At 52.9% G+C, this 20,309-nt stretch overlaps 1 protein-coding gene across 1 annotated transcript; it reads right to left on the reverse strand.

The window, feature by feature from the left end:
• Positions 1–42: 42 nt before the first annotated feature.
• LOC119569428 (serine/arginine repetitive matrix protein 2-like) lies at positions 43–19,707 on the reverse strand (the record flags this gene model as incomplete). Its single annotated transcript, XM_037917593.1, has 11 exons — positions 43–216; positions 491–901; positions 1,033–2,398; positions 2,487–6,052; positions 6,247–7,746; positions 9,775–9,933; positions 10,696–11,326; positions 12,106–13,936; positions 14,068–16,527; positions 16,624–18,349; positions 18,738–19,707. Coding segments are annotated over 11 exons (14,794 nt in total), but the record flags the coding sequence as incomplete, so codon positions are not given.
• Between the last annotated feature and the right edge of the window lie 602 nt (positions 19,708–20,309).

Raw genomic sequence — 20,309 nt, forward strand, 5'->3', positions numbered from 1 at the left:
TCTGCTGTCTGGCTGGCTGGTCTGGCTGGGTCTGGGTCTGGGCTAGTTCTGAGGATTCTGTCTGTCTGGTCTGTCTGTCTGGGGAGGGGTTCTGCTGGGGGCTGGTCTTTCTGCCTGCTTCTTGGGGTCCTGGTTTCTGTCTGCTGGTCTGGGATCTTCTGAGAGTCTGGAAAAAACATCCTGTCTGGGCTGGTTCTTGGGTGGTGACATTCTGTCCTGCTGGTTTGTTCTTCTGGGTTCTGTTCTGGGAACTCAACCAAGTTCTGGGCTGGGGTCTGTCTGGTGTTCTGGGGTCTGGCTTTCTGTCTGTCTGTCTGGTTCCTGGATTCTGCTGTGGGGGGGGCTGTCTGGTTCTGGGCTGGGTTCTGTCTGTCTTCGTCTGTTCTGGGGGGGGGTCCTGGGTTCTGGTTCTGAAGCCCAACTGTCTGTTCTGTCTGTCTGTTCTGGTCTGTCTGTCTGGTCTTTCTGTTTCCTTCTGTTCTTCTGGCACCAGCTGCTGTTCTGTCTGGGGTCTGGTTCTGTTCTGGTCTGGGGGGTCTGGTTCTGTTCTGTCTGGAGTCTGGAGGTCTTGCCCCAATTCCTGGTTCTGAATTCTGGGCTGTGCTGGGTCTGATTCTGGGGTGTCTGGGTCTGGGGGCTTCTGGTCTGGCTGGTCTGTTCTGTTCTGTGTCTGGTCTGTCTGTGCTGGTCTGGTCTCTGTTCTGGTCTGGGGGCTGTTCTGGTCTGTTCTGTCTGGTCTGGTCTGTTTCTGGGTTCCTTCTGCTGGTGGTCTGGTCTCTGTCTTTCTGCTGGGTTCTGTTCTGCTGTTCTGGTGTTCTGTCCCCACTGTCTGGGCGGGGGCTGGCTGTTCTGTCTGAATTCTGTCTGCCCCAACGTCTGTCTGGCAGGCGTGCCGAACCGGCTGGAATTTCTGGGGCTGTCTAGGAATTCTGGGTCTGTTCTGTTCTGGACTGGGTCTGGCCTGGCTGGTCTGTCTGTCTAATTCTGTCTGGAATTCTGTCTGTTCTGATTCTTTCTGTCTGTCTTCTGTGCTGTTCTGTCTGGCTGGGTGGTTCTGGTCTGGTGTCTTTCTGGGGTTCTGAAGTTCTGTTCTGTTCCTGGGTCTCTGTCTGCCCCCTGCTTGGTCTTGTCTGGGTCTGGGGGCTGGTCTGTCTGGGCTGTCTGGTTCTGTCTGTTCTGGGTTCTGGTCTGGGGGGTCGGGGTGTCTGATCTGTCTGGGCTGTCTGGGTTTCTGACGGGGAATTCTGGTCTGGTGGTCTGGGGACCAAATCTGTCTGGGTCTGGGAGTCTGGTTCTGTCTGTCCTGGGTTTCTTGTCTGTCTGCACACCGGTTCTGTCTGGGGTCTGTCTGTCTGCTGCTTTCTGCTGGGCTGGCTCTGTCTGGTTCTGTCTGGACCAGCTGGGGGGTAATTCTGTCTGTCTGGGGCACCCTCTGCTCCTGTCTGTTCTTCTGTCTGGCTGGGGTTCTGGGGTTGCCTGGTTCTGAACCTGGTGGGGGGTCTGTTCTGCTGGTCTTCTGGCCATTCTGGGTTCTGGGTGTCTGTCTGTTCTGGTCTGTCTGGTCTGGTCTGTCCTGCTCCTGGCTGTTCTGCTGGTCGTTCTGTCTGGTCTGGCTGGGAACTGGGTCTGAGAGGCTGGGGTCTGGGCTGGCTGGGAATTCTGTCTGTCTGAGTCTGTCTGGAACGTCTGTTCTGGTCTGGTTCTGGCTGGGATTCTGGCTGTCTGGGGTTTCTGAATTCTTTCCTGGTCTGGGTCTGGGTCTTCTGGCGTCTGTCTGTCTTGGGGGTCCCTGTCTGGTCTGAGTTCTGGTCTGGGTTCTGATTCTGGTCGGTCTGATCTGGGGTTCTGGTCTGGTTCTTGGTTCTGCTGTCTGGCTGGCCACAGGTCTGCTGTCTGTCTGGTCTGGCGGGTCTGCCTGTTTTGGTCCTGGTCTGTCTGTGCTTCTGTTCTGTTCTGGTCTGGTTCCTGCTTCTGTCGCAGGTCTGGTCTCTGGGATTCTGTTCTGTTCTTTCTGGTCTGGGAATTCTGGGTCTGTCTGGTCTGTCTGGAGGTTCCTTCTGGCTTGTCTTTCTGCTGGTCTGGTTCTGCTGTCTGCTTTCTGTTCTGGGGAAATTCTGGGGGGGAATTCTGGTTTCTGTCGGCTGGGGGTCTGTCTGCCTGTCTGGTCTTGCTGGGTTCTGTCTGTTCTGTCTGACTGGGGGTTCTGTCCTGTTCTGTATTCTGTCTGCCCTCTGTCTGGTTCTGTTCTGGGTTCTCTGGTGGTGGTCTGTCTGGTCTGGGTGGTCTGGTCCTGGTCTGGGGTCTGGGCTGTCTGCTGTCTGTCTGGAATCTGTCTGCTGGTTCTTCTGGGGTTCTGTGGGGTCTGGGGTTTGATCTGTCTGGTCTGGTTCTGGTCTGTCTGGTTTCTGGTCTGGGGGTTCTGGGTCTATTCTGTTCTGGGGTCTGGCTTTCTGTCTGTCTGTCTGCTTCTGTTCTGTCTGACCCACTGTTCTGGTCTGCTGGCTGGGTGGACTTCCTGCCTGTCTGACAAACGCTGGGGGGCTGCTCTGTCTTCGGTCTGTCTGGGAACACTGGATTTCCTGGGTTCTGTTCTGATTCTCTGGGGTTCTGTCTGGGCTAGGGGTCTGGGCTGGTCTGGGGGTTCTGGTCCTGTTCTGGGGCGTTCTGTCTGGTCTTTCTGTTCTGGTTCTGGGTCTGGGCTGTCTTTCTGATCTGTTCTGAGTTCTGTCTGTGTACTGCAAAAAAAAAAAAAAATGGGTCTGTCCTGCTGTCTGGGTTCTGGTCTGGGGGCTGGCTGGTTTCCCTGGTTCTTCTGGGTCCTGATTCTGGTCTGCTGGTCTGCTGGGGTCTGGTTCTTCTGTCTTCTTTCTGGGAATTCTGACCTGTCTGTCTGCTGAGGGGGTCTGCTGTCTGTCTGGTTCTGTCCTGGTCTCTGGGGCCGTCTTCTTTCTGTCTGGGGGGTCTGGGTCTTCTCTGGTCTGGGTCTGTTCTGGCTGTCTTGTCTGCCTGGTCTGTCTGCGCAGGGTGTTCTGTCTGCGTGGGTCTGGCACGGTTCTGTTCTTCTGTCTGTTCTGGCTGCTGAATTCTGTCGGGCTTGGTTCTGTTCTGATATCGTTCTGTCCTGGGGGTTCTGTCTGTCTGTGGGGGGTCTGCGGGCCCCCCCTGTCTGGTTCTGGCTGTCTGAATGGGTCTGTCTGTCTGGGGGTTCTGGGGGTTCTGCCTTCTGCTGGGGTTCTGGTTCTGGTTCTGTTCTGGTCTGGGGCTGCTGTGTCTTCTGGGGGTGCCACCATCTGGTCTGGTCTGTCTGTCTGTCTTTCTGGCTGTCTGGGCTGTGGGTCTGTTCTAATTCTGTTCTGTCTGGGGTTCTGAAGGTCGTCTGTCTATTCTGTCTGTTCTGGTTCTTCCTGTTCTGGTGTTTCTGCAACTCTGTTCTGTCTGTTCTGGTCTGGGCTGTCTGGTCTGGGGTCTTCTGCTGCTTCGCATTCTGGTTCTGGTCCTGTTCTGTTCCTGGTCTGTCTGTCTGGGGCTGTTCTTTCTTGCCTTCTGTTCTGTCTGGTCGTTCTGTCTGTCTGTTGGTCTTGTTCTGGGTTCTGGCTGGGTTGGGCTGTGGTCTCTGGTCTGGGCTGGCGGTCTTTGGGTGGCTTTCTGGGTGGTTCTGGTTCTGCTGTTCTGTCTGGTCTGTCTGGCTGGTCTCTCTTTGATTTTGGGCTGCTTCTGGGGGGCTGTCTGCTGCTGGGTTTCGGGTTTTGGTTTTGCTGTCTGATCTGGGTCTTCTTCTGTCTGGGGGTCTGGTCTGGTTCTGTCTGGGCTGGCCTGCTCCGGTTCTGGTTCTGGGTCTTGGTCTGGGGGTTGCTGGGGTGTCTGTGCTGTCTGGTGGGTGGCTGCTTCTTGGCTGTCGTGCTGTCTGGGCTGTCGGTTCTGCTTGTTCTGGTGCTTTCTTTCTGGGGGTTTTGGTCTGGGGTTCTTCTGGGCTGGGTTTCTGGGGGTGTTTTTCTGTTCTGGGGGTCTGGCTTGTTCTGGTTTTGGGCTGGTTTCTGCTTCTTGGCTGGCTCTGTCTGCTGGTCTGGGGTTCTGAATTCTGTGGTTTTGCTGGTGTGTCTGTTCTGGCTGGGGGCTTTCTGTCTTGGGTCTGGTTTCTGGTCTCTTCTGGCTGTCTTCTGGGTTCTGGGCTGGCTGTCTGGGTTCTGTCGGGTCTGGTCTGGTCTTGGTTCTGCTCTGGTTCTGCTGGGGCTGGGTCTGCTGGGCTGTTTTTTGGGGGCCCCCGTCTGTCTGGCTGTTTGTTCTGGGCTGTGGGGGTCTTGCTTCTGCTTTGGTCTGGTTCTGGGTTCTGTCTGACGGGCTTGCCCCTGTCTGGCTTGGTTTTGTTCTGGCTGGGTCTTCTGCTTTCTTTCTGTTGTCTGCTGTCTTGGTCTGGTTTTGTCTGTCTGGGTCTGTGGTTCTTCCCGGTTTTTGGTTTGTCTGTCTGTTCTGTGGTCTGTTTTGGGGTCTGGCTTCTGTTTGGTTGGTCTGCTGCTTTCTGGTTTCTGCTTTTCTGTCTGGCCTCTCTGGCTGGTCTGGGTCTGTTTTTTTCCCGGCTGCTGTTCTTCTTTTTTCTGGGTGGTTGTGTCTGGCCCGTTTTGGGTTTTGTGGTCTGGCTGTTTGTTCTGGTTCTGTTCTGGGCTGTCTGGGGTTTTGGGGTCTGGTTGGTGGGTCTGTGTCTGTTCTGGGTCTGGTTCTGTTCTTTCTGGGTCTGTCTGGGGGGGTTCTGGGGGGTTGGGTGTCTGTTCTGGTCTTCTGTCTGGTTTTTGGGGGTTTTGTCTGCGGTCTGTCTTGGGTCTGGTCTGGTCTGTGGTTTGTGGGTCCTGGGTCTGCCTGTCTGGTTCTGTCTGGTCTGGGTCTGGTTCTTTTTCTGGGGTCTGTTTCTGCTGGTTTCTGTTCTGGGCTGTTTGGTCTGTGGCTGCTGTTGCCGCTTCTGGGGTCGTGTCTGTGGGGTCTGGGGTCTGTCTTCTTCCTGGTTTTGTGTTTTGGTGGTTTTGGGGGGGGTCTGTCTGTCCTTTCGGGGGTTTGGTGTCCCTGTTTTCTGGGTGTGGTCTGGTCTGTTGGCCCGGTATCTGGTTTCTGCTGGGGATCTTGGGGATCTGACCCGTCTTCTGCTGTTTGGTGGGGCTGGTCTGTCTGTCTGTGTCTGGGTGGTCTGTTGTGCTGTGCTGTCCGCCTGGCTGTTTGGGGTCTGCGGTTGGCGTTTTCTGGGTTTGGTTGGTTCTGGGACTCCTCTGGCCCCGTTCTGTCTGTTTGTCTGTTTTTTGGCTGTTTGCTTTGGTTTTGCTGTCTGGGTTCTGGTCTGGTTCTGGGTTGGGGGGGTCTGCTGGGTCTGGGCTTCTGTCTGGTGGTGTCTGGTTTGCTGGCTGGTCTGTTTTGTTTGGGTTCGTGGGTTTTCTGGTTCTTCTTGGTCTGGTTCTGGTTTCTGTCTGGGTAAACTGGATTTCCCGGGGGTCTGGGGGGTCTTCTGTCTGTCTTCTGGGGTGTCTGCTGGGTCTTGGGCTGGTCTGTTTTTTGTCTGTCTGGCTGCCCGGTGGTTTTGCTGGGTTTCTGTCTGGACTTGGGCCCCGTTCTGTCTGGTCTGCTGTCTGGGTCTCTTCTTGTCTGTTTTGGTTTTTCTTGTCTGTTTTGTTCTGGTCTGGTTTGTTTCTGCTTCTTGGTTCTGGGTGGGTCTTCTGGTTTCTGTTTTGTCTGGTCTGTCTGGGTTTTGGTTTGGGCTTTGGGTTTTGTTGGTTCCCGGTCTGCTTTGGTCTGGTCTGCTGCCGGTCTTCTGTCTGGCTTCTGGTTGTTTCTGGTCTGGTTCTGTCTTGGGGGGCTTGCTGGTCTGGCTGGTTCCTGTCTGGGACTTGGGTTCTGGCTGTTCTGGTTTTCTGGGGTTTTCTGTTCTCTGGGTGTGGTCTGTTTTCCCGGTTTTTGGGGTGTTCTGGTCTGCTGCTCCTGGGTCTGGGGTCTCTGGCTGGCTTTCTGGTTCTGGGTCTGCTGTTTTTCCCGTCTGTTTTTTGTGTGTCTGTTCTGGGCTGTTTTGTTCTGTTGTCTTCTTGGGGTTTGGGCTTTTGTCTGTTCTGGGGTCTTCTGGGTCCCGGTCTGTCTGCGGTGTCTGGTCTGTCTGTCTGGGTTCTGGCTTCTGTTGCTGCTGTTCTGTGTCTGTCTGTGGCGGTCTTTGCTCTTGCTTGGGGCTGGGGTCTGTCTTCGGGTTCTGGTGGTTTTTTTGTTGGCTGTCTGTCTGGCCCCTTGGGGTGTGCTCTGGCTGGGCTGGTGTTTTGGTCTGTTCTGGGTCTCTTTTCTGCTGCTGGTGTCTGGCTGGTTCTGTTCTTCTGGGATCTTCTGGGTTCTGTTCTCTTGGCTGGTTGGTTTTGTCTGGGCTGGCTTGCTGTCTGGTTCTGCCTGCTCTGGCTGGGGGCTGGGCTGGTTCTGGTCTGTCTGTGGGTTTTCTGCTCCTGCCTTTGGCTGGTCTGGGGTGTCTGTCTGTCTGCTGGGGTCTGTTCTCTGGTCTGGTCTTTCTGGTGTCTGTCTGGGTCTGGCTGGGTTCTTTCTTGTGTGTCTGTTGGTTGCTGGTTCGTCTGTCTGGGTCTGTTGTTCTTTCTCTGTTCTGGTTGCTTTCTGGGCTTCTGGCTTCTGGTTTCTGTCTGCCTGTCTGTTCTGTCTGTCTGCTGTTCTGGCTGGGTTTTGTTGGCGGGTTTGTGTTCTGGTTCTGTTCTGGTCTGGGTCTGCTGGGTTTTGTCTGTTGGTTCTGGTTCTGGGCTCTGTTCTGGGCTTCTGTGTCTGTTCGGGTGGGGGGGCTCTTCTGGTGCGGCTCTGCCTTCTGGTCTGTCTGTTCTTTCTGGTCTGGGGGGGCTCTGTCTTCTGGGCTGTCTGGCTTGTGCTGGTTTTCTGTTCTGGGGCCCCGTTCTGTCTGCTGTCTGCCCGTCTGCTTTGGGGCTGTTTGTCTGTTCTGTCTGGCTTCTGTCTCTGGCTGGGGGTTTTCCCGTGGGTCTGTGGTTCTGGGTTTTGATTTCTGGCTGTCTGGTTCTGTTCTGGGTCTGGGGGGGGTGTTCTGTTCTGCTGGTCTGTCTGTTCTGGGTTCTGGTTCTGTGGTCTGGCTGTCTGGGGTTCCTTGGTCTGGTCTGGGCTGTTCTGCTGGTCTGCGGGGTTTCTTCTGTTCTGGGGCTGTCTGGTCTTTCTGGGCTGTCTGCGGCTGCTTGTCTTGGTCTGTTCTGTCGGTCTGCGGGGTCTGCCCGCTGTGTCTGCTGGGCTGTTCTGGGTCTGCTGCTTCGTCTGTCTGTCTGTCTTCTGGCTGTTCTGGTCTGTTTTGGTTTTGTCTGTTCTGTGGTCTGGGTTCTCCTGTCTGTCTGACTTTTCTTGTCTGTGTCTGTCTGGGGTTGCTGTGTTCTGGGCTGGGTCTGTCTGGGCTTCTGCTTCTGTCTTCTGCTTTTCTGTCGTCTGGCTTTTGATCTGGGGGTGGGTTTTGGGGGGGCCTTGGGGTGTCCCCTTTGCTCTGTTTCCCGGGTTTCTGTTTCTGCCCGTGGTTTTCTGGCTGGGAATTTTGTTCTTTTGGGGGGTTCTGGTGTTCTGGTTTTGGGTTTTTTGTTCTCTGTTCTGTTCTGCTTGTTCCCGGCTTTTTTTCTGTCTGGGGCTGTTTTGGGTTGGGTTTTGTCCTTTTTCTGGGCTGCCCGCTTCTGGTTTTTCCGGGTTTTGGGCTGGCTGCCGGGTTTTGGGCTTTTCTTGGTTTCTGGGGGCTGGGGGGGTTTTCTGGGTTTTGGTTCTGTCTTTTGGGTTTCTGGTTTTTCCCGGTTTTGCCCGCTTTTCTGGTCTGGCTGTCCCGGTGGTTTCTTTGGGGGGGTCTTTCGGGGGGGGTTCTGGTTTCCCGGTTCTGGTTTTGTTTTTTTTTTCTGGGCTGTCTGGGGGGGTCTGTTTGTTTCTGGTCTGCTGGGTTCCTTTTTTGGTTCTGGGGTGTTTTTTTCCCTTTCTTCTGGTTTGTTTCTTCTTGGTTTTTCTGGGGAAAGGGGGGGTCTGGGGGCTGCCCAGGCCCTTTTTTTGGGGGTTTTTTGGGCTGTGGGCCCCCCTGTCTTTCTGGGCTGGGTGTTTCCCCGTTTTCTGGTTTTGGGGGCTTTTTTCTGTCTGGTTTTGCCCCTGTCTTTCCTTTTTGCTTTCTTTCTGTTGGGGGTTTTGGGGGGGGTTCTGTTGGGGTTTTTTCTTTCTGTTTCTTTTTCTGGGGTTTTGGCTTCTGCCCAAAAAAAAAAAAAGGTCTGGCCCTTTTGGGGTTCTGTTCCTGGCTAACCCCCAAACTGGTTTTGCTTCTGGTTCTTCTTTTCTGTCTGGGTCTTCCTGGTTCTGTGTTCTTTTGGGTTTTTGGGCTGCCCTTTTGTTGGGTGGGTTTTTTCTGGTTTTTGGCTGGGTTTTTTTTTTTTTTCTGGGCTGTTTTTTTCTGGTGGGTTTTCCCGCTGGTTTTTCTTTTTGGGGGGGGTTCCCGGGGGGCGGTCTTTTTCCCGGGTTTTTGGTTTTTTGGTTTTCTGTCTGGTCTGTTCTGGGGGTTCTTGGGCCCGTTTGGGGTTCTTTCTTGGGTTGGGTTTGGCTGTTTTTTCTGTTGGGCCTGTTCTTTCTGTTTCTGTTCCCTTTTTTGTTCTGCTTGTGTTTTTGGCCCCCCTTTATCTGGCTGTCTGGGCCCTTTTGGTTTTTCTTTTTCTTTTCTGTCTGGTTCTTTTTTCTGGGGGGTTTTGTTTTTGGCTGGTGGGCCCGTTCTGGTTTTTTGTCTGTTCTGTTTTCTGGTTCTTCTTTCTGTTCTGTCTGGTTCTTCTGTTTTCCTTTTGGTGCAACCCCCCCTTCTTTTTTTTGTTCCCGGGGTTTTGGGGGGTTTTTTGTTTTTGTTTTCTTCGCTGGGGGTGTTTTGGGCTGGTTCTGTTCTTTCTGGGGGTTTCTGGGGGTTTTCTGGTCTTTTGGGGCTGGGGGCTGGGTTCTTTTGGTTCCCGGGTTTTTCTGTTTTTCTTTTTCGGGCTGTTTTCCCGGTTTTTGTTTTAAATTCTGGGGGCTGTTTCTTTTTCTGTCTGTTCTTTTCTTTGTCTGTTCTGGTTTTCTGTTCTGTTTTGCTTTTTGTGGGTTTTGGTTTTCCCCGTGGGCGGTTTTGTTTGTCTGGCTGTTCTGGTTTTTGTCTGGGGCTTCTTTTTCTGGGGTTTTTGGGGGTTTTGGCTTCTTTTGTTTTTGTTTTTTTTCTGGGGCTGTGGGTTGGGGCTGGTTTTCTTGGTTTTTGGCTGGGGTTTCTTTTTTGGTCTTTGGGTTTCTGTTTTTTCTGCTGTTTTTCTGTCTGTTCTTCTGTCTGTTCTTTCCTGGTTTTTTTTTCTGTCTGTTTCCCGGGGCTTGGGGTTTTGTGGGGCTGTTTTGTTCTGGGTTTCTGTTCTGTTTCTTGGGTTTTTGCGGTGTCTTTCTTCTGTCCCCTTGGGGTTTTTTCTGGGTTTTGCCTTCCCGTCTGGCTTGGGTTCTGGTTCTTTTCCTGTCTGGTTCTGGGTTTTCTTTTTTCCCCGTCTGTTTCCTTTTTTGGGTTGGGCCCCGGGTTTTGGTTCTGGGTCTTTTTTTCTTCTTCTGGGCTGGGTGGGTTTTTGCTGGGGTCTGGGCAAAAACCCCCTTTTGGGGTTTCTGGGGGGGCTGCTGGTTTTTTGTCTGGGTTTTTCGTTCTGTCTGTTTTGTCTGTTTTTCTGGGGGGTTCTTTTTCTGGGTTCTGGTTCTTGCCCGGTTTTTTCTTCTTTGCAGTTCTGGCTGGGTCTTTTTGGCAAACCCCCCCCAAACCCGGGCCCCTTGCTTTCTGGTGGGTTTTTGCTTTTCTGTGTTTGCCCGGTTCTTTTTTGGGTTTTCTGGGTCCCGGTTCCCGGAGGGTTGGGCTGGTTTTTGGGTTTCTGTCTGGTTTTTTTGGGTTTTGGTCTGCTGTTTTGGCTTTTCTTTTTTTTCTCTTCCCGTCTGGGTTTTTGGGGTGGTTGGTTTTTCCTGTTCTGTTTCTGGGTGGTCTGGGGCTGTTTTGGTTTGGGGGGTTTTGGGCTGGTGGTTCCCTTTCTTTTCTGTTTTTTCTTGCTTTGTTCTGGTTTTTGTCTGGTTTTCGCTGGGGCTGCTGTTTCCCGGGCTTGGTTCCCGTTTTGTTTTGGGGGGTGTTGGGTTTTTGTCTGGTTTTTTCTTTTTTTGCTGTTTCTGTTTCTTTCTGGGGGTTTCTTTCTGGGTTTTGGTCTGGGGCCCGTGTGTTTTTTTCTGTTTTTGGGGCTTTTTGCTTCTGCGGGTTTCTGCGTTGCCTGCTTGGGCCTTTGGGGTTTTTGGGTGGTCTGGTTTTGTTTTGCCCCCCCGGGCCTGCTGTTCTTGGCTGCCCTTTGTTCTGGTTTTGTTTTTGGGTTCTTTTTCTGCCCCTTTTGTGGGTTTTAGGCTTCGGTTTTTGTCTGGGGTTTGGGCTGCTGCCCCGGTTTTGGGTTTTGTCTCCCCGGCTTGGGTTTTCTTTCCCGTTCCCGGGGTCTTTTTTTTTTCCCGGTTTTTTTTTCTGTCCCTTTTCTGGTGGTTCTGGGGGGGTTTTTTGTTTCTGGCTTTCTGGTCTGGGGTTTTCTGGTTTTCTGGTTTTGGGTTCTTCTGGGGTGGGGTTCTGTTTTGGGGTTTCTGCTGGGCTTTTCTGGTTCTGGGTTTTGGTGGGGTTTTTTTTCTGTTTGGGTTTTCTTTTTTTCTGGGTTCTGGGGCCTTTTCTGTTTTCTGGTTCTGTCCCGTTCTGGGGGGCTGTTTTTTCTGGGGGCTGGTTTTTGTTCTTTTTCTTGGTTCTGTTTTTTTGGGGTTTGGGTTCCCCGTTCTGTTTCTGTTCTTTTCGTTCTGGTTTTCTTCTGGTTTTTCTTCTGGGGGCTGCTGCTGGGGCTGGGGTGTTTTCTGGGCCCGGGTTTTGGGTTTCTGGGTCTTTTTGCTGTTCTGCTGTTCTGTTCTGTCTGGCTGGCCGGGGTTCTGTTCCCGCTGCCCCCTGGGGTTTGGGTTTTTTTCTGTGTCCTGGCTTGGGGGCTGGCCCGCTGGGTGGGTTCTTTGGTTTTTTCTGGGGTTCCTTGGGGCTGCTGGGCTGTCCCGGTTCTGGCCCCTTTTGGGTTTTTGTTTTTCTGCTGGGGGTTTCTGGTTTTCTTCTGTTTCTGGGCTGGGTTCTGCCCGGGTTTTTCTTGTTCTGGTCTGGGGGTGGTTCCTGGGGGTTTTTGTTCTGGCTGTTTTCCTGCTGTTGTTTTTTGTCTTTCTGGTCTGGGGTCTGGGCCCGCTTTTCTGTTCTGGGTGCTTTCTGTTCTGGTCTGTGGTTCTGGTTCTGGGGCTCTGTCTGGGGGGGGTCTTTTTGCTTTTTGGCCTGTTTTTGGTTTTTTTGGGGGTTTTTGGCGGCTGGGTGTTCTGGGTTTTTTTTTTCTGGTCTGCCTTTGGTTTTTCTCTGTTTTTTGTTTTTTTTTTTCGGTTCTGGGTTTTTCTTGCTGGGTCTGTCTGTTTGTCTGTTCCTGTTTTCTGGTCTGCTTTTGTCCTGGGTTGTCTTCTGTCTGGCTTCTGCCCCTGTCTGGATTTTGGCTTTCTGCTGTTCTCTTTGAGGGCTGTTTTCTGTCTGTCTGGGCTGTTCTGTTTTTCTGGCGTTTCTTGGGTGGTGGTCTGTCTGGTTTTGGGTTTTTCTGTCTGTTCTGGTCTGTGTTTTGGGGGTTCTGTCTTCTGTTTTTTCTGGGGTTCTGGGTCTGTTTCTTCTGTTTGGGCCCGTCCCTTTCCCTTTTTGGGGCTTTTGTCGGGCTTTTTTTTCGGGTTTTCTTTCTTTTGGCCCTTTTTTGGTCTGGGATTCTGGCTTTCTGGTTTTCTGGTTTTCTTTGGGGCTGGCTTTGGCTGGGTTCTGTGTTTTGTTTTCTGGCTGGCTCCCTTCTGTCTGGTCTTTCCCGGTTTGTTTTTTTTTGTGTTCTGGCGTTTTTTTGTTGGGGTTCTGGCTTCTGGGTCGTTCTGTTCTGTTCTTTCTGTTGGTCTGGTTTTGGGGCCCCCCCCTTTTTCTTTTTTCTGTTGTTCTTGTTTTTTTGGCTTGTTCTGGTTGTTGGTTTTGTCTTTGGTTTTGGTTGTGTCTGTTTGTTTTCTGGTGGCTGTTTTTCTGGTTCTTCTGCTGGCCCTCTGTCTGGGGCTGTTTTTGGGTCTGCTGCTGGGTGTTCTTGGTTTTGGTGTTGTTTTCTGGTCTTTTTCTGGTCTGGGTTTTGTCTCTGTTGTCTGCTGTTTCTGTCTGTTTCCTGGGGTTCTGGTCTGTCTGTTCTGTCGTTCGTTTTCTGGATTCTGGCTTCTGGTCTGGTCTGGTCTGGTCTGTTCTGGGGGCTGGGTCTGTCTGGTCTGTCTGCTTCTGCGTTCGCTGTCGCGTCTGCTGGGTGGTTGGTTGTCTGTTCTGGTTCTGTCTGGGTTGGTCTTTCTGTTCTGGCTCTGTCTTCTGGCTCTTCTTTTGTGGCGTTCTGTTTGGTTTCTGGTCTTTGTTCTGGTTCTTTTCCTGTCTGCTGTCTGTCTGGTTTGTCTGGTCTGTCTGTCTGGTCTGCTGGGTCTCTGTTTCTGGCTGGTCTGGCTGCGGTTTTGCTGGGTTCTGGTCTGCTGTTCTGCTGTTCTGGGGCTGCTGGTGTCTGTCTGCTGGGGGGCTGTCTTCTGGTTTTGGGCTGGTCTGGTTCTGGGGGTTCTGTTTGTCTGCTTTGGTGGCGGTCTGGTTCTGTTGGGTTCTGTCTTCTGTTTCTGTCTGTGTGTCTGTCTGGTCTCTGTCTTTGTCTGGTTCTGGTGCTGTCTGTGTTTGGGTCTTCTGGCTCTGTTTCTGTCTTTTTGGTTCTGCTGGCTGTCTGTCTGGGTCCTGTCTTGCTTTGTTTTGGTCTGTCTTGTTCTGGTTCTTGGTGCTGTGCTTCTGCTGTCTTCTGGTTTTTGTTCTGCTTCGGTTCTGGTCGGCTGTTCTGTGGGGGGTCTGTTCTTCTGTCTTTCTGTGGGTTCTTGTTTGCTGGTTCTGGTTCTGTCTGGTCTGCTTCTGGTCTGCGTTCTGGGCGGATTTCTGTTCTGGTTCTGCTTCTTGGGTGTGTCTGGGTCTGGGTGCTGTCTTGTCTGTCTGGCTGTTCTGTTCTGGTTCGTCTGGTCTGGTCTGGTTCTTTCTGGCTGGTCTGCTGCGCGGCTTGTTCTGGTCTGTCTGGTCTGTTTCTGGGCCGGTTCTGTCTGTCTGCTGGTCTGTTCTGTCGGGGCTGTCTGTTCTGGCTTTCTGGTTTCTGCTGCTGTCGTTCTTGTCTGGGTTGCTGGGCGTGTTCTGCTGTCTGGCTGTGGTTGCTGTTTCTGTCTGGTCGGTTCTGCTGTTCTGTCTGGTTCTGCTTGGGCTGCTGTTTCTTTCTGGTCTGGCTTCTGTTCTGTCTGTTTTTTCTGTTTGTTCTGCTGTCTTCTGGGGTTCTGGTTGGGGCTGGTCTTTTCTTCTGTGGTTCTGGTTTCTGGGGTTCGGTCTGTGTCTGTCTGTCTGGGTTTCTGGGTTCTGGGGTCTGTTCTGGCTGTTCTGCTTTTCTGGTCTGGTTCTGGCTGGTGTCTGTTCTGTTTGTTCTGGGTCTGTGGTCTGGTGCTGGTCTGGGGGGTCTGCGTTCTCCCTGGTGTTCTGGGTCTGTGCTGGCTGGGTTTCGGTCTGGGTGTCTGGTTCTGTCTCTGTCTGCTGTCTGGTCTGTCTGTTCGGGTTCTGCTGTTCTGGTTGGTGTTCTGGTCTGGGTCTGTTGCTCTGTCTGGTTCTGTTGGTGGGGTCTGCTGGTTCTGGGTCTTTTGTCTGATTCTCTGTAGCCTCTGGCTTGTTCTGGTCTGGGTTCTTGTCTGGTTTCTGTTGTTCTGGCTGTTCTGCTGTCTGTTCTGGCGCTGTGGCTGGGGGTCTGGGTTCTGGGGTCTTGGGTCTTTCTGTCTCTCTGTTCGGGTCTGTCTGGTCTGGGTCTGGTTTCTGCTGCTTGGGTTCTGTTTTGGGCTGGGTTTTTTTCTGTGTCTGGGTTCGTCTGGGGTTGTCTGGGTTCTTTGTCTGGCTCTGGTTGTCTGTTTTGGGTCTGTCTGGTCTGTCTGTGTCTGGGTCTGGGTTCTTCTGTCTGTCTGTCTGGTTGCTGTTTCTGGGTCTTGTTCTGTTCTGTCTGTCTGTGTCTGGTTCTGTGTCTGCGGCTGTCTGTCTTGGTCTGGTTCTGGTGGTTTCTTCTGGTCTGGGCTGGTTTGTCTGTCGTCTGGGGCTGGGTTCTGGTGGGTTCTGCGTTCTTTCTGGTCTGTTGGGTTGGCTGTTCTGGCGGTTCTGCTGTTCTGGGCTTTCTGTCTGGTTCTGTCTGATTCTGTCTGGTTCTGGTGCTGTCTGTTGTCTGTCTGTCTGCTGGGTCTGTGTCTGTCTGGTTTTGGCTCTGTTCTGCGGTCTGTTCTGTCTGGTCTTGTGTCTGGTTTTTTCTGCTTGTCTGTCTGTGGGGCTGGTCTGGGTCTGGTCTGGGCTGGGCTTTCTGTCTGTCTGTGTCTTGTCTTTCTGTCTGGGTTCTGGTTTTCTGGGGTGGGTCGTCTGTCTGGGATTCTGCTCTGGTCGGTTTTCTGGGGCTGGTGGGTCTTCTGCGGTCTTCTGGTCTGCTGTCTGTTTGTCTTTTCTGTCTGGTGTTCTGGTGGGTCTGTCTTCTGGTGTCGGGTCTGTCTGGTTCTGTTCTGTTCTGTTCTGTTCTGGCTGTCTGGGGGCTTGTTCTGGGTCTGGTCTTGCTGGTCTGGCTTCTGGGGTGTTCTGTCTGCTGCTGTTGTCTGGTTGTGTCGGTGGGCTGCTGTGGCTTGCTCTGGTCTGGGGTTGTTCTGGTCTGTGGGTTGCTGTCTGGGTCTGTTCTGTTTTCTGCGGTTCTGTTCTGGCTTCTTTCTGCTGTTTCTGGGGTTCTGTCTGGTTCTGTTTCTGTCTTTCTGGCTGGTTCTGTTCTTTGTCTGCTCTGGTGGGTTCTGCTGGGTTGTTTTCTGTTTTGGTTCTGCTTTCTGTCTGGTCTGGGTTTTCTGGTCTGTTTGGTTGCGGTCGTCTTCTGGTCTGGTCTGTTTCTGTCTGGCGGGTCTGTTTCTGTCTGGTCTGGTTTTTCTGTTCTGTCTTGTTTCTGTGTTCTGGGTCTGTCTGGTCCTGGTTCTTTCTGTCGGTCTTGGGTTCTGGGGCTTCTGTCTGGTCTTCGTCTGTTCTGCTGGTCTGGGTTCTGGGCGCTTCTGTTCTGCTCTGGTTCTGGTCTGCTGTTTGGGGGTTCTGGGTGTTCTGTTCTCTGTTCTGTTCTGTCTGGTTCTGTGGGTGTCGGGTCTGGTCCTGTTTGTCTGGCTCTGGTGGTTCTGGCTGTGGTTTCTGCTGGGTCTGTGGGTCTGCTTCTCTGGTCGCTCTGTCTGTGGTCTGGAGTTTCTCTTCTTCTTGGGTTCTGTTCGGGTTTCTGTCTGTCTGGTTCTGGTGGTTCTGTCTGGGGGTCTGTGGTCTGGTCTTCTTGGTCTTCTGTCCTGGGGGTTCTCTCTTGTTGTTCTGGTGTCTGGGGGCTGTTCCTGTTCTGGTTCTGATCTGTCTGTCTGTTTGCTGTTCTGTGTCTGCGGGTTCTGTTCTGGGTCTGGGGGGTCTTTCTGCGTTCTGTTCTGGGGGGTCTGTTCTGGGGTCTGGTGGTTGTCTGTCTGTGTTCTGGGGCTGGTGGTCTGTCTGGCTGTTCTGGCTCTGGTTCTTCTGGTCTGGTTCTGTCTGTCTGTTCTTGCTGTCTGTCTGGTCTGTTCTGGTCTGGGTCTGGTCGTTCTGTTTCTGGGTTTTTGGTCTGGGTCTGTTCTGTCTGTGGTTCTGCTGGTCTGTTCTGGGGCTGGTCTGTTTTCTGCTGGTTGTGGTTTTCTGGTTTTTGTCTGTCTGGTCTGGGGGTGGGTCTTTGCTGGCTGTCTGTTTGTTCTGTCTTCTGTCGGGGGCTGTTCTCTGGGTCTGTTCTTCTGGGGGCTTTTGGTTCTGGTGGGGTTTGGGGGGGTCTGGTCTTCTGGGGGTCTGGTCTTTCTGTTCTGGTTGTCTGGTTCTGGGCTGGCTGTCTGTTTGCTGGGCTGTTGGTCTGTCTGTCTGTTCTGCTGTCTGTTTTCTTTCTGGTGGCTGGGTCTGGGCTGGGGCTGCTGGTGGTCTGTTTTCTGGGTTCTGCTGGTCTGGTCTCTTTTGGGCTTTTGGGTGCTGTCTGGTTTTGTTTTCGTTCTGCTGTGGCTGGGTCTGGCGGTCTGGTGGGCTTCTGCTCTGTCTGCGGTGCTGGCTGGGGGTTTGGGGGGGCTGCTGATTCTGGTGGTTCTGTCTGGTCTGGTTGCCCGGGTCTTCTGGGGTTTTGGCTTCCTGGGTCTGTTTTGTCTGGTTCTGGGGGTCTGGGTCTGGGGTTTCTGTCTGGTTTTGTTCTGGCTGGGTCTGGTCTGGGGTCTTTCTGGGGGTCTGGTGCTGGTTTTGGGCTGTTCTGGTGCGGGGTTTTGTGGTCTCTGGTTCTGCTGGTTCTGTTTTTCTGGGGGTCTGTCTGTTTCCCGGGGGGCTGTTTTGGGGTTTTTGGGGGCTGGGGTTGGGTTTTCTGGTCTGTCTGGGGGTTTTTTGGGGGGCTGGGGGGGGGCTGGGGTTTTGGGTTTTTGGGGGTCTGGTTTTTGGGGCTGGCCCCCCCTTTTTTTTCTTTGTTTTGGGGGGGGGGTTTTTGGGGCTGGGTTGGGTTTCTGGTTTTGGGGGTTCTGGTTTCTGGGGCTTTTTCTGTTCTGGGTTCTGTTCTGGGGGGGGGTCCTGTCTTTTTCGGGTCTGTCTGTCTGTCTGGGGTCTTGTTCTGTGGTTCTGGTTCTGTTTCTGTTCTGTTCTGTCTGCTGGTTCTGCTGGTTCTGGGTTCTGTCTGGGTTTTTCTCTGTCTGCTCTGGGTCTGGGTTCTGCTGCTGTTCTGTCTGTCTGGGTCTGGTCTGGGCCGGGGTGCTGGGCTGTTTGTCTGGGTCTGCTGGTCTGGGTCTCTGTTCTGTTTCTGGTTCTGTTCTGGGTCTGTTTCTGCTCTGCTGGTTCTTGGCTGGTCTGCGTTTCTGTTGCTGGGTTTGTGGGTGTTCTGCTTTCGGGTCTGTCTGTCTGGTTCTGTCTTGGTCTGGCGTCTGCGTTCTGGTTCTGTTTCTGGGTTTGGTGTCTGTCTGGGGTCGGTCTGCTGGGGTCTGATTCTGGCTGGGTTCTGGCTGTTGCTTCTGCTGGTCTGTCTGGTCTTTCTGGGGTCTGTTCTGTCTGCTCTGTCTGCTTGCTGTTTGGTCTGGGTCGGTCTGTCTGCTGTCTTTGTTCTGGTCTGTCGCTGGGTGTTTCTGTTCTGTCTGGTTCTGTGGGTCTGTCTGGTGGGTTTCTGGGGGTCTGTTCTTGCTGTTTTGGTCTTCTTGTCTGGTCCTGGCGGTTCTGGTCTCTGGGTGCTGTCTGGTCTGGGCTTTTCTTGGGTTCTTCTGTCTGGTCTCTTTCTGGTTCTCTGTCTGGGTTCTGGTGTTCTTTCTGCCCCGGGTTCTCCTCTGTTCTGGTGTTTCTGGTGTCTTCTGGTTTGTTCTGGGCTTTCTGGTTCTGTCTGGCTGTCTGTTTCTGGGTCTGTTCTGTCTGGTCTGTCTGTCTGGTCTCTGTTCTTCTGTTCTGGAGACATTGGTGTTCTGGTCTGTCTTGTTCTGTCTGGTCTGTCTGGTGCTGTCGGTTCTGGTCTTTCTGTTTTCTGGGCTGTCTGGCTCGTTTTCTTGGGTCTGTCTGTGGGTTTCTCTGTGGTCTGTTCTGTGGTTCTGTCTCTGGGGAGTCTGTTTCTGGTCTGGTTCTGTTCTGTCTGCTGGCTGTTCTGCTGGTCTGTCTCTTTCTGTTTTTCTCTGTCTGGTCTGGGGTTCTGGTCTGGTTCTTCTTCTGGGTCTGGGTTCTGCCTTGATTCTGTTCTTTCTGTCTTGGTCTGTCTGTTTGTCTGGCTGGTTGCCACGGGGGGGTTTCTTCTGTTTTGCTGCTCTGGTCTGTTCTTGGGTTTGTCTGCTGGGGTTCGGGGGGCTTCTGTTTTGTCTGGTTTCTGCTGCGCCCTGTTCTGTCGTCCTGCGGGTTCTGGTCCTGTGTCTGTTCTTCTGGGTCTGTGTCTGTCTGTCGGTCTGGGTCTGTCTGGTCTGCTGCCTGGGCTTCTTTGGTTGTTCTGGTTTTTGGTTCTCGTGGTGTCTGGGGGTTTTCGTGGGGTCTGTTCTGGTTCTTTTCTGGTCTGTTTCTGGTTCTGTCTCGGGCGTCTGGGTTCTTCTGTTTCTTGGTTTCTGTCTGTTGGTTCTGTCTGGGCTGTGTTCTGTTCTTCTGGCTGCTGCTTTCTGGTCTTCGGGTTCTGTGTTGTTCTGTTCTGGGGCTGGTCTGGTGGGGCTGTGTCTGGGTCTTCTTCTGTTTCTCGTGGTTCTGGTCTGGGTTTGGTCTTGGGTGCTGCGGTCGGTCTGGGTTTCTGGTTTGGGGTCTCTGGGTTCTGGTCTGCTGGTGTCTGTCTGTCTGGTCTGGTCTTTCTCTGCTGTTCTGTCTTCTGTTGGGGCTGTTCTTTTCTGGTTCGTGTGTTCTTTCTTTCTGCTGCTTCTGGTTCTGTCTCTGTTCTGTTTTGGGTTTTTGTTTTTGGTCTGTTGCTGTCTGTCTTCGGTCTGTTCTGTTCTGGTTTCTGGTCTGTTTTCTGGCTGCTGGGTCTGTCTTCTGGGTTTCGGTTCTGTCTGGTTCTGTTCTTTGTGTCTGTTCTGGTCTGTCTGGTTCTGGTCTGTTCTGGTCTGGTCTGTGGTCTGTTTCTGCTTGGCTGCTGGTCTTGGTGTGCTGTCTGTCTGGTTCTGGCTTGGGTCTGTTCTGGTTGTTCGGTTTCTGCGATCTCTGGGTTCTGGTTCTTTTGGTTCTGGCTTCTGGCGTTCTGTGGTTCTGTCTGTCGTCTGGCTTCGTGTGTTCTGTGCTGGGTCTGTTTCTGGTCTGGGTTTTGTCTGTTCTGTCTGGGTCTTGGCTGGGGTCTGGCTTCCTGGGTCTGTTCTGTTGCTGGGGTCTGGCGCTGTCTCGGTTTCTGGTTCTGGTTTGTTTCTGCTGGATTCTGGTGTCTGGGGGTTCTGTCTGTTTTGCTGGTCTTGGCTGGTTGTTTCTGGTTCTGTTGTGTCTGTCTGGTGTTCTGGTTCTGTCTGTCTGGCAACCACTTCTGGTCTGTTCTGGTCTGGTTTCTGGTCTTCTGTTCTTGTTCTTGTCTGCTTGTCGTCTGGGGTTCTTGTTCTGGTTGCTTGTCTGTTCTGTCTGGTGTTCTGGTCTTCTGGGGTTCTGGTCTGTTCTGCTGGGGTTTTCGGGCTGCTTTGTGTTTCCGGTCTGGTTCTGTTCTGTCTGTTCTGGTCCTTTGGGCTTTTCTGTCTGGTGTCTGTCTCTGTTCTTGCTGGTTTTGGTTGGTCTGTTTCTGTGGGTCTGACTGGGGTTCTGGTCTGGGTTCTGTCTGTTCTGTTGTTCTGGGCTGGTCTGTGGTTCTGTTTCCTGCTGTTCTCCCTGTCTGTTCTGGGTCTGTCTGTTCTGCTGGTCTGGTTTCTGTCTGGCTGTTCTCTTCTGTTGCGGTCTGGCTGTCTGGGCTCTGCTGTCGCTCTTCTGTCTGGTCTGTCTGTTCTCTGTCTGCTGGGTTCTGGCGCTGGTTTTGTGTTCTGGGGCTGGGGGGGTTCTGTTCTGCTGGTTCTGCTGGGTTCTGGTTGCTTCTGTTCTGTGTCTGTCTTCTGGGGTTCTGTCTGGTTTTCTGTTCTGTTCTGTGTCTCGGGTTGGGCTTTTTGTCTGGTTCTGTTCTGGTCTGTCTGCTGGTGTTGCTGCGTTCTGTCTGGGTGGGTTTCTGTGTCTGTCTGTCTGGTTTTCCCCGGGGGTCTTTCTTCTGTCTGTCTTGTCTGGTTCTTTTGTTCTGGTCTGGCTGGGTCTTCTGGTCTGTTCTGGTCTGGTTCTTTCTTTGGTCTGGGGGTTTCTGTTTTGCTGTTCGGGTTTGGCCCCCTTTTGTCTGCTTCTGTCTGGCCGGTTCTGGTTCTGTCTTTCCTTCTGTTCTTTCTGTCTGTTTCTGCCGGATTCTTTGGTCTGGTTTCTGCTTCTGTCTGTTCTGGGTTTGGCTTCTGGTGTCTGGTTCCTTTTCTTCTGGGCTGGGTGTTCTGGTTTCTTGTTCTTTCTGGCTGGGTTTTGTGTTCCTTTTTCTTGGTTCTGGTCTGTTTTGTTTTCTGGTTGGTTCTGGTGTCTGTTCTGTCTGTCTGTCTTTGTCTGGCTGCCCGGATCTGTCTTTTGGTTTCGCTGCTGGGACTTCTTTCTGGCTTGTTCTGGGGGCTGTTCTGGTTCTTTCTGCTGTCTTCTGTTCTGTTCTGGTTCTGGGTCTGGTTTTTGTTTTGTTCTTTCTTTGTTCTGTCTGGTCGGTCTGCCG

This window comes from Penaeus monodon, unplaced genomic scaffold (assembly GCF_015228065.2).
Source record: "Penaeus monodon isolate SGIC_2016 unplaced genomic scaffold, NSTDA_Pmon_1 PmonScaffold_1506, whole genome shotgun sequence".
NCBI classification, from domain to species: Eukaryota; Metazoa; Arthropoda; class Malacostraca; order Decapoda; family Penaeidae; genus Penaeus; species Penaeus monodon.